The sequence below is a fragment of the Coregonus lavaretus genome, assembly GCF_964263955.1.
Source record: "Coregonus lavaretus genome assembly, chromosome: 30".
Classification (NCBI taxonomy): Eukaryota; Metazoa; Chordata; class Actinopteri; order Salmoniformes; family Salmonidae; genus Coregonus; species Coregonus lavaretus.
This window is the reverse complement of record NC_140017.1, coordinates 2680368-2692901: the sequence shown is the minus strand read 5'-3', so window position 1 is coordinate 2692901 and position 12534 is coordinate 2680368. Positions and strand designations below refer to the sequence as shown.

The 12534-nt window shown below is 42.8% G+C and overlaps 2 protein-coding genes across 9 annotated transcripts in view; one reads left to right on the top strand and one right to left on the bottom strand.

The window, feature by feature from the left end:
- LOC311106060 (DISP complex protein LRCH3-like) overlaps positions 1-1071 on the bottom strand; it is a 75476-nt gene extending 74405 nt beyond the window's left edge. For all 8 annotated transcript variants that reach the window (XM_084148347.1, XM_084148349.1, XM_084148352.1 and 5 more), the window contains exon 1: positions 749-1071. In XM_084148347.1, the coding sequence (XP_084004473.1) occupies positions 749-992 (244 nt within the window). In that variant the 5' untranslated portion in view covers positions 993-1071. The remainder of the gene's footprint in view (positions 1-748) is intronic.
- Positions 1072-11384: 10313 nt separating this feature from the next.
- Positions 11385-12534, top strand: part of LOC311105918 (ATP-binding cassette sub-family F member 3-like) — a gene marked incomplete at its 5' end in the record, with an annotated part of 28990 nt that continues 27840 nt past the window's right edge. Inside the window, 2 exon segments of the mRNA XM_084148154.1 lie at positions 11385-11400; positions 11403-11489. Coding sequence (XP_084004280.1) covers positions 11385-11400; positions 11403-11489 — 103 coding nt within the window.

The window sequence follows — 12534 nt, the reverse complement described above, 5'->3', positions numbered from 1 at the left end:
CTTACACATTCAATAAGTGTCCCAATCTGTCAGTTCTCGCACCACGTTTTATAACGTTTTGAGTGCATGTCTGGGAATGTATTTGCAGCAGACACACGTAAAATGTTATAACTAGCTAGCTACATCCTATGAAAATATGAGCCTACAAAAGTTGGGCTGGCAATTAAATCCCTTGGGTAGCTAGCTAGCGTTAACTAGTCATCAGTCAATTAACTAAACGTTACGTTCTAGCTAGTCAGTTAACTAACTTATAAGGTTACAGATAACGTTAGCTATCTAACGTTAGCTAGCTCTACAAATAAACAGGAACATTGTCACATAGCGCCATGTTTAATAAATTAGCTAGATGAGCGATAATTTGCTAACTTCCCTAAGCAAATAGTTAGCTAACTATAACTAAATTAGCTAGTTAGTTTGTTAGCGGACAAAACAAGCAGCGTCGTTCATCAGAAAACGTCACTCGTTCACACCCGTGTTTACCAACTCTGGAGACGTCTGGAAGCTCGCTAGCTGGCTAACGTCAGTTAGCATGCTAATGTTGGCCAGGCAGTGTCTTGACGTTAGCTAGCACTAGGCTAACTTGGTACTCCAGTCAAAACAAGTTTATTTTTTTAGCCCCTCGTTGGCTAGCTAGCTACCACAGTCGTCGTTGAAGTGTCTTTTTGGGTTTGTTCCATAACATTTTATTATCAACATTTGTAGGGACATTTCCATATATTCTACCGCGCGAGCCTGGATCCCCACTCACCGGCCCGAGTTGTGTCTGTGAGGTCGTGGTTGGCGGCGCTCCTCGGGAACTCCTTCAGTTTCCTGCCGCTGAGGTTGAGGCAACCAGTTGCCGAGGCTTCGTCTAATGCCCTGTCCAGTGACCGATTCCAAGACACAGGACCAGGTGCCCCTACTCCATTCCCGGGAGCCCCTACCGTTCCAAAATTGCCGACCGCAAAAGTCGGTCCGGTGTTCTCCGCAGACAGCAACACCGAGGCCGCCATTACACAGCTAGCTAACTCCTACCGATTCTCCCTATCCCGGAGCCGCTAGATTGATAGTACGCAAGCGCAGAATGTGATGGCAGACTGAAGCGGTGTAGAAGGGAGAGGCTAGTTTGGGAATTGAGCATACGCAGTGATGATAAAAAAAAAAAGATCTCCCCACCCAGCCATACTTCTTCTTCTTTGATGAGGTTTAACGGCGGTTGGCATCCAATATGTTGCATTACCGCCACCTACTAGAGTGGAGTATCCAGGCTCTGTCGTAGCCGACCGGGAGACCCATGGGGCGGCGCACAATTGGCCCAGCGTCGTCCAGGGTAGGGCAGGGAATGGCCGGCAGGGATGTAGCTCAGTTGGTAGAGCATGGCGTTTGCAACGCCAGTGTTGTGGGTTCGATTCCCACGGGGGGCCAGTATGAAAAAAAAAAAAAAAAAGAATGTATGCACTCACTAACTGTAAGTCGCTCTGGATAAGAGCGTCTGCTAAATGACTAAAATGTAAATGAGTACAACTCCCTTATATTTTGCTTGAACATTTTTTAAATAATAAAGTGAAGAAATACCCTACCATCTAACACTACACTCACAAATTACATTTTATTTTTTATAAAAACTCTTCTGATATCAAGTCTCGCACACCCAAATTCCTCTCTGCAGCTACCACCACAACCTCAATTTTCTTTGACTTAAGTTTCATCCCTGCAGTACAATTGATAACCATTGCTATAAATGCTAAAACATATATCACTTGTTGGCATATCCCTCTGTACTGGTACAGATCTACTACTCTCACCACTCCTCCCCCTTGACCCCTCTTCCTCTACTTTCTTCACTGCCTCAGCATATGACAACTTCTTCACTACTCTTACCCTGGAAACCTCAACCTGCCTCTCTCACACAGGATATTTCTGATCCCCAGCCCCATGGGCACCCCTACAATTAGCACATACCACTACTTTCCCCAATGCTACACATTTCTTTGTCTCATGCCTTTCTGCACACTTCTCACACCCACCTTGGAACCTCCCTCCTACACACTGCTGCCACATGCCCATAAGTTTGACACCTGTAACAACATAAGGTATTCGGCACATAAGCTCGTACAGGATAACTTATACAGTGCTATGAAAAAGTATTTGCCCCCTTTCTAATTTTCTTTACTTTTGCATATTTGTGATACTGAATGTTATCAGATCTTCAACCAAAACCTAATATTAGATAAAGGGAACATAAGTGAACAAATAACACAACAATTACATATTTATTTCATAAACAAAGTTATGCAACACCAATTCCCCTGTGTGAAAAAGTATTTGCCCCCTTACACTCAATCACAACATCTCAATTGGGATTAGGTCTGGACTATGACTAGGCCATTCCAAATGGTTTGGGGATGCTTTGCTACCTCAGGACCTGGACGACTTGCCTTAATAGAAGGAACCATGAATTCTGCTCTGTATCAGAGAATTCTGCAGGAGAATGTGAGCTGAAGCTGAAGCACAGCTGGGTCATGCAGCAAGACAATGATCCAAAACACACAATCAAGTCTACATGAAAATTGCTAAAAAGCAACAAATTGGAAGTTTTGGAATGGCCTAGTTAAAGTCCAGACCTAATCCCAATTGAGATGTTGTGGCAGGACTTGAAAAGAGCAGTTCCTGCTTGAAAACCCACACGTCACTGAGTTAAAGCAGTTCTGCATGGAAGAGTTGGCCAAAATTCCTCCACAGCGACGTGAGAGACTGATCAACAACTACAGGAAGCATTTGGTTGGAGTCATTGTAGCTAAAGGTGGCACAACCAGTTATTGAGTGTAAGGGGGCAATTACTTTTTCACACAGGGGAATTGGGTGTTGCATAACTTTGTTTATGAAATAAATGAAATAAATATGTAATTGTTGTGTTATTTGTTCACTTATGTTCCTTTTATCTAATATTAGGTTTTGGTTGAAGATCTGATAATATTCAGTATCACAAATATGCAAAAGTGGAGAAAATTATAAAGGGGGCAAATACTTTTTCATAGCACTGTATATCCTAGAATTGGTCAGTAAGGACGTAAAAGAGTTGAAAGCGAGTCTTGAAATTAGTGACGAAAAAGCATTGATAATGGAAACAGAAACCAAAAAATTAAAAGTGACAATTACTTGAGAGAAAATCTAGTACTTACGGGTATTCAGGAAAAAGAGGGAGAAATAACCGAGAATATTATGAAGGATTTCCTGCATACAGCGCTTCAAATACCACTCGAGGCTGTCGATAAAATCCAACTCGTACACCGTTTCGGACAAAGAGGACAGAAATATGATCGCCCAATCGTTGCCAAATTTGCATTTTTTAAGGATGAAGCTATGGTTAAAAGCCAAGGAAAAAGACTTGCTGGCACGAAAATAGGCATGAATGATCAGTTCCCGAGGGAGATTGCAGAAAGGTGCAAAGTTCTGTATCCAATCTTCAAGGAAAATAGATTAAAAAGGGAAACGTGTGGCACTTGTGGTCGATAAACTATATATTGACAACTAAATGTTCAGAGACACAAAGACTACTCCATGGCTATTCTAAAAGTTGTAATAGAGGAGTTGAATAATGGAATACCCAATACTAGCAATGATAGGGATTGGAATATTCAATAACATTTATAGTAAGTATAGTATTTAAAAAAGGATAAAACGATATAACAAGAAAAGATAACAAGCAGAATAATACATCTTCAAATACAACTAATTAGAACATGGCTTTTTTGGCGGGCAATTGTTGTTTTGGCGGACGGTTGTTGGGGTTGGTCCTGTGTTCTCCCTGGAGTCCTTTCCCCCTTGCGGCAGGTGTGGGAAGTGGGTGCGTTTGCACGCTCGGCCCATTTCCTCCGCAGTCAACCATGTGGTGTGCATTTTTGTGTTTGGAAAGGTGCGGTGTTAATTGAGTGAGAGGGGAAATGGTTGCATATCCTAGAGCTGACGGGTGTCTATGAGCAGGGGTAGTGAGAGGGAGCTTTCAATTTTGTGTAGATGAGGGATATACATTTTTAAATATAGTATACATCTAATTTAATTGTTTATTGTCCTATCATGATGGAAAGATCCCCAACCCTATATCCTGGAAACCCACCTGAGTGACCCATACACCAAAGAGAAGTTCCCATCTCATTTATGGACCTGCTGTGAGTATGCAGCCTAAACAGAGAAATAAATGCGGTCAGAGACCTACTTGAGCAGCACTGCCCCCTCAGGATTCTGAGCCTGCCTGGCAGGGTTGGTCCTACAAAGCCAGAGCCCCTTGATGGGAGAGCATTATATACAAGGAAATTCTCAAAGCTGCTAATGAGAACCTTGACGACCTTTTACCTAGCCGGTGGGGATTCCGGTGGGGTACCCCCACCCAGGTAGTGGCAGTGCTGGCAACACTGGCTGCAGTAACCCATGGGGAGGGGGTCACACTCGAACAATCAGAGAGGGGGTTTATCATTGTGGCCCAGGTGGCACAAAATAATCAAAGGTCTGACTGCACGGAGATGCTTGGGGAAAATGGTTACAACGGGGGACCAAAGTGTTTGTGTCTCAGGTGAAGAGGGTGGATCTGATCTCCATCACCTAGGACATGACATAGATTAATTAGATTAATCAAATCTGACATTGTTGTCAATTTCTGCTCAATCTTGCATGCTTTCTCAATCAGCTGTAACTGTATGTGCACTCGTAAATCAGGTCCTTTCTTGAGTTGGGCTCTGGGATATAACAACCGTTGAGTATCTGATTTTATGGTAGATTGTGGAGGAGGGGGGATGAGTGTGTTGGAGTATGTGAGTATGTGCGTGTGTGTTTGTACAGCATTTGTTGTGGGGATGTTGGGGGGGTGGGGTGGGGGGTATGGGATGGACCACGGTAATTATTTGCTAGGATAATAATTGCTTGTCAATAAATTAAATGTAATACAATGGCAATCCGGGTTATATGTTAAAATCCTACGTATGAACTGCCGACATTATTACGCATATTAATTGATAATGATGGAAAATAAGATAAGATATGCAAGATATTTGAATAGATATATATTTTTAAATAGTTATATATAGAGGTGACAGCATTGGGAATGCTTTTGGTGGTTAATCTGCTTCTGTTTTGTGCGTGGCACTGTGTGCTGTTTTCAATGAATGGGTCCTGGCCTCTCGGGGCCCTAGGGATCCGGAGGGATGTGGGTGGGATGACGATCACTGGGATGACGGCTCAACTTGGGATGGGGAGGGGCTTTAGCGGGGGAATTAGTGGAGAACAATTGAAGGGATACTTAGTAGCAATGCAAATATCATGGTACAGCTACAGTGGGGGAAAAAAGTATTTAGTCAGCCACCAATTGTGCAATGAGAGAGGCCTGTAATTTTCATCATAGGTACACGTCAACTATGACAGACAAAATGAGGAAAAAAAATCCAGAAAATCACATTGTAGGATTTTTAATGAATTTATTTGCAAATTATGGTGGAAAATAAGTATTTGGTCAATAACAAAAGTTTCTCAATACTTTGTTATATACCCTTTGTTGGCAATGACACAGGTCAAACGTTTTCTGTAAGTCTTCACAAGGTTTTCACACACTGTTGCTGGTATTTTGGCCCATTCCTCCATGCAGATCTCCTCTAGAGCAGTGATGTTTTGGGGCTGTCGCTGGGCAACACGGACTTTCAACTCCCTCCAAAGATTTTCTATGGGGTTGAGATCTGGAGACTGGCTAGGCCACTCCAGGACCTTGAAATGCTTCTTACGAAGCCACTCCTTCGTTGCCCGGGCGGTGTGTTTGGGATCATTGTCATGCTGAAAGACCCAGCCACATTTCATCTTCAATGCCCTTGCTGATGGAAGGAGGTTTTCACTCAAAATCTCATGATACATGGCCCCATTCATTCTTTCCTTTACACAAATCAGTCGTCCTGGTCCCTTTGCAGAAAAACAGCCCCAAAGCATGATGTTTCCACCCCCATGCTTCACAGTAGGTATGGTGTTCTTTGGATGCAACTCAGCATTCTTTGTCCTCCAAACACGACGAGTTGAGTTTTTACCAAAAAGTTCTATTTTGGTTTCATCTGACCATATGACATTCTCCCAATCCTCTTCTGGATCATCCAAATGCACTCTAGCAAACTTCAGACGGGCCTGGACATGTACTGGCTTAAGCAGGGGGACACGTCTGGCACTGCAGGATTTGAGTCCCTGGCGGCGTAGTGTGTTACTGATGGTAGGCTTTGTTACTTTGGTCCCAGCTCTCTGCAGGTCATTCACTAGGTCCCCCCGTGTGGTTCTGGGATTTTTGCTCACCGTTCTTGTGATCATTTTGACCCCACGGGGTGAGATCTTGCGTGGAGCCCCAGATCGAGGGAGATTATCAGTGGTCTTGTATGTCTTCCATTTCCTAATAATTGCTCCCACAGTTGATTTCTTCAAACCAAGCTGCTTACCTATTGCAGATTCAGTCTTCCCAGCCTGGTGCAGGTCTACAATTTTGTTTCTGGTGTCCTTTGACAGCTCTTTGGTCTTGGCCATAGTGGAGTTTGGAGTGTGACTGTTTGAGGTTGTGGACAGGTGTCTTTTATACTGATAACAAGTTCAAACAGGTGCCATTAATACAGCTGTGAGTCTTTCTGGGTAAGTCTCTAAGAGCTTTCCACACCTGGACTGTGCAATATTTGCCCATTATTCTTTTAAACATTCTTCAAATTCTGTCAAATTGGTTGTTGATCATTGCTAGACCACCATTTTCAGGAGTTGCCATACATTTTCAAGTAATTTTGTCAAAACTGTAACTCGGTCACTCAGGAACTTTCACTGTCTTCTTGGTAAGCAACTCCAGTGTATGATTTATTAGATAAGATTTGGCCTTGTGTTTTAGGTTAATGTCCTGCTGAAAGGTGAATTGATCTCCCAGTGTCTGGTGGAAAGCAGACAAACAGATTTTCCTCTAGGATTTGGCCTATGCTTAGCTCCATTCCGTTTATTTTTTATCCTGAAAAACTCCCCTGTCCTTAATGATTACAAGTATACCCATAACATGATGCAGCCACCACTATGCTTGAAAATATGGAGAGTGGTACAGAGTAATGTGTTGTATTGAATTTGCCCCAAACATAACACTTTGAATTCAGGGAAAAAAAAGTGAATTGATTTGCCACATTTTTTGCATTATTACTTTAGTACCTTGTTGCAAACATGTTCTTTTCACTGTCAATTAGGTTAGTATTGTGGAGTAACTACTATGTTGTTGACCCATCCTCAGTTTTCTCCTATCACAGTCTGTTTTAAAGTCATCATTGACCTCATGGTGAAATCCCTGAGCGGTTTCCTTCCTCTCCGTCAACTGAGTTAGGAAGGATGCCTGTATCTTTTTAGTGACTGGGTGTATTGGGAAGGGAAAGGGGATACCTAGTCAGTTGCACAATTGAATGCATTCAACCGAAATGTGTCTTCTGCCGAAACGTCCACGTCATCGGCGCCCGGGGAGTAGTTGTTGTTGGGGCAGAACACCAGATTTTTTTGCCGGCTTGGGAATTCGAACCAGTGACCTTTCTGTTACTGGCACAACGCTTTTAACCACTAGGCTACACCATCTAAAGTGTAACTAATAACTTCACCATGCTCAAAAGGATACCAATAGGTGCCCTTCTTTGCAAGGCATTGGAAAACCTCCCTGGTCTTTGTGGTTGAATCTGTGTTTGAAATTCACTGCTCGACTGAGGGACCTTACAGATAATTGTATGTGTGGGGTACAGAAATGAGGTAGTCATTCAAAAATCATGTTAAACACTATTATTGCACACAGGGTGAGTCCATGCAACTTATTATGTGACTTGTTAAGCAAATGTTTAGTCCTGAATTTATTTAGGCTCGCCATAAACAAAAAGGGTTGAATATTATTGACTCAAAACATTTCAGCTTTTAATTTTTAATGAATTTGTAAAAATGTCCATTTTGACATTATGGAGTATTGTGTGTAGGCCAGTGACAAAAAATCTCAAGTTAATCCATTTTAAATTCAGCCTGTAACACAACAAAATGTGGAAAAAGTTCAAGGGGTGTGAATACTTTCTGAAGGCACTGTATCAAATTTCGTGCAGATCGGTCATTTGGTGCCGGAAGAGTAGCGTCACAGATAAAACAGTTATAATAATCTTTGGTAGCGTTTTAAGTGTTTTTCACAAAATTCAAAATGGCTCGTTATAGAGCCACCATCTGGCCAATCAGTGTAATTGTGTAATGCCTGATCTCTATAGACAGGGATCTCTATTTACGGGTTGGTTGTTTAGGAACAAAACCGACGCATCCTAAGTTTAAGGTGGCAGTGACAAAAAGAGCAATGGAGCATTTGTCTGTTTACACAATGGAGTTGATGGCCGTACTCTTGGCTGCAGAGTGGGTGGAGGAGGTGAGGCCAGACAGGGTAGTCATCTGCTCTGACTCCTGTGCAGCACTGATGAGCTTACATTTATTTGTGTCTCGGAGCAGACAGGATGTATTGTATGAGGTTTTGCAGTGCTTACAGTATATAGGGTGAGACAGATGGGGGTAACAGCTCATGTGGGAGTAGAGGGGAATGAGGAGGTGGATGTTATCGTCAAGCAGGCTCTTAAACATCCTAATGTTGAGATGGAATTGTCAATGAGTAAAGCAGACACCAAGAGGTTGATAAAAAACAGTGGTTAAAAACAAATGGCAAGAGTTGTGGAACAGGGAAAGAAAGGGAAGACGCCTGTATAAGATTCAGGAAAAGGTGGGAGCAGGGAGGTCATCAGGCCGAGAGAGAAGGGAGGAAAGTGTAGTCACAAGGCTGAGACTGGGACACACAAGGCTCAATAATACATTGAAATTGGTCGGGAAACATCCGACTGGGAGGTGTGATCATTGTCAGGAGGAGATGGAGACAGTTAAACACGTTATATTTCAGTGCCAAAAATATGGGAGAGAAAGGGAGCAATTGTTATTAGATTTGAGGAGTAATGGTGTTGAAGAGCCAAGATTGAGTGAACTGCTGGGGAAATCTTCAAGGGATGTAGTATTTAATTATGTAAATTTCGTTTCCTTAGGGAGACGAGAATATTGGGTAGGATTTAGACCTTCCGTCTCTGGTCCACACTCCAGTCCAGTTGGTGGCGGAAATGCACCTTAAAGTTGGTTGCCAACCGCCATAAAAAAAATCCACAGAAGAAGAAGAAGAAGAACAAAACTGACGCATAAGGCACTATGGGGCAAAGCAGATGGGGTTGACAACATGTAAACTATATTTCGTCTCCAGTGTTTATTGAAAACATAAATACATTTGCATATTGAGCACTTGTCTCTCAAATACATCGTTACAGTTAGCTACCAAGCGAATTTCAGAAATATTAGCATTGACATGAAATCATTCAAAACACCTCAAAACAAGACATGTGTTGGGTTCTATTTTCTAATAATTGGATTGTTGGGATGACTAACTTAGAAAGAATGCATTCTTGACTGGGCTAATGTAGGTTGTGACACCTGGCAGGCTGTGATTGATGTGAATAGCTCTTTTAGGGGGTAAAGTGAGATAGGGATTTGTGTCTCCAAATGCTAGACTATACTGGTTCTTTGTGATCTGTGAACCTTCCTTGGACGTAGGAATGGTGTCTAAGGGAGCTGGCTCTTCTCACTATGACAGGTTGTTATGATATGGACATATGCCTGGTAACAGAGATGCATCAACTGATTGACTGAGTAAGTCTAAACCACGCTCAAGTCCTTTACTCTAATTGGCCAGCAGAGAAGTGGGAAACTCTCTCTGTCAGAGTATTTGAGTATTGAATCTGAAACAATGTTTTAGTTCTCTGGGGTGCCCTGCGAGATATCTCAGAGAGCCCGTATATACGAAACATCATATTTACCATTGAAGGTTTTTGCATTAATTAAAATAACTAGTATATCTTAGAAGTCGTGTTGACCTCTTTTGTTCCTAATGCCAGATTAGAATTAACGCGACTTTGACACATGGTATCAATAACATGATGAAACTGGCTGAAACAAGTCACTACGATTCCCCACATGTCAGTCTCTTGTCATTGTTGGTAGCTATCTGGCTATCCAGAATTACAACAACTCATGGACTTCTGCCCCATTGACGCGTGCGCATCGTTTTCGTGACGTTGTCAGCTAAGCCATTCATGACAAGGCGCATCATTCACCCAAGTTTAATCAAAATCAGTCCAGTGCTGTCTGAGATATTGCGTGTGGTGTGACCAGTGGCGATTTTAACATGTAAATGCAGCAAGCAGAAAACTATGTGGGGATGCATGACAGCAAAGCCAATACACAACACTAAACAATATATTAATTCCACTATAACAGTGACAAACGGTGCTCACAAACTGTTAGGGCCTACATAAAGCTATCCCACCATGGAGTGAATCCTTACCCTCCGCAACACCTGGCTATCAGCAGAGCCTTGTCTGGCAGCGAAACAGTTCATTCAGCCTCATTTACTGCCTTAAAAAAAAAAAACAGCTGATATGGCTGACTTGCTTCAACAAATGTGGTTTCTACTGACAATTGAGATGTACAAACTATGGCATAAGGGAACGATTAGCAGATAAGAGGCAATCCGTAATTTCGATTAATACATTAATGAGCGAGCTAAGACGGACATGGTCAATATAACTATTTTCAGCACTTTTTAAATGTACAGCGACAGATTTCAGAACATGGGCCGTTCTTACAGTATTCTCCCTGTACACCAAGTCAGAACCGTATGATAAATAAAGGGGGCATATAAGCAGACAATGAAAGCTCTTACAATATTTGATGATGACATTTCACTCAAACTACATGTGCACCACCAAGTCAGAACAGTAGGCTAAGTTATGAGGGGGAAAGGGACCAAATGATTAGGGTGAGGCACATCGGCTACTAACAGCTTACTACACAACATACACTTAGTATTACTTTCTTAGTTACAGTACACATATCTCCCTGGCATATTACATTATTTATGCTGCAGCATACAATACATTTTTGGACTCACCGTTGTTGTGCTGTGCTCACTTGAACAGGAAGGTGGCGCGGCGGTCCTTCTACTGGGCAAATTTGGTCATGAAACTGTCATCAAAGTCTGGCATTCTCTGGATTTATGGCGCTTTCAAGACAACTGGGAACTCGGGAAAAAAACGTTTTTTCCCCCCCACAGTCCCCTCCCCGATTTCATCGTGGTATACAATAACAGCCCAAAACAACAACTCTTATTTGGGGGAATGTAATGTCATTACATAAGAGAGGTTGATGGAACCAAAGACAATTAGAGGTGGAGGGAGGCAAAGACGAGAGCAAAAGATCGCATAGAAAATACTACAATACCCATAATGCATAGTTTGAGGACATGCCTTGTAGCATATTGTGGGCACATGCGCTGTTCTTGTGGATGAGCCGGTGTATCATGGCGACATACGTGGATATTCTGAAGAGCGAGTTTCCCGAAATTGACACCGAAGTGTTCGAATATATCACGGGTAAGAGACTGTAAATGAATGGAGAGGGTGTGTGGATCTCGTAGACTTTGAAATGCCACGGTCTAGATGAGTGGCGGACGGCTTCTTCTCCTCTTCCACGTGAAGTAAGGTTAGCTAGCATAGCCGTCCCACAGAGTTGAGGCTCAGTCAAGCCAAGGCAGGAGAGACTAGCTAACATGCTGGTAGTTATTTTATAATCGGTCCGTTTGAACCACTAACCGGATGATCTAGGCTAACTAACTTATTGCCATGAATTACTAGCCAACTAGCTGCTTCTGTGTACGTTTACCGACATGTAATAGTACATGGGACTTAGTTATATAGCGCTTTAAGGACACAAAGTCGCAAAACAAAAAGAATGGAGTCAAAACATCAGCCTAAACATGAACAACGAGAGGGGTGGGCTCAAGGAAGGGAAAGCGTAATCTATTAGTGTATGGGGAGGTTGGGGTTTGGATATGAGTCCGGTTTAAATTGGGTTTTCACCAATTCCGAATTCGTCAGACGAAGGGGGCACGCGGTGCAAGGCGCAGGGGATTGTGGGAAGGTGAGCGGCGAGAATCGTACAAGCCGAGCGTTAGAAAAAGTTACGCCTCGGTCACACCGACAGTCGTAGCATTTTGATACATTAGAAGTACATTCATTTCCAATGGAACGCTGCGTTTGTCTTGCAGCGTTGCAGAGCGTTCTGTGTGGTGCATCGGATTAATCGAACATACGTGTCAAATGGTATACATATACAACTTGACAGAAATGGTAGCAGAAGGTGAATGTTGAACTTTTATTGCACACATATCTAGATGATGCTGCATGACTACTTTATGCAAATTGCACGCTGCCACCGCTGCCATTAACCAATCAGGTGAGGAGCAAATGTTTGCTTGAAAATCTTCAGTTCATGAAACAGTTCTGCCTGTCATTTGTTCTGGTCTCCTGAGTGGCGCAGTGGTCTAAGGCACTGCATCGCAGTGCTAACTGTGCCACTAGAGATCCTGGTTCGAATCCAGGCTCTGTCGCAGCCGGCCGCGACCGGGAGACTCATGGG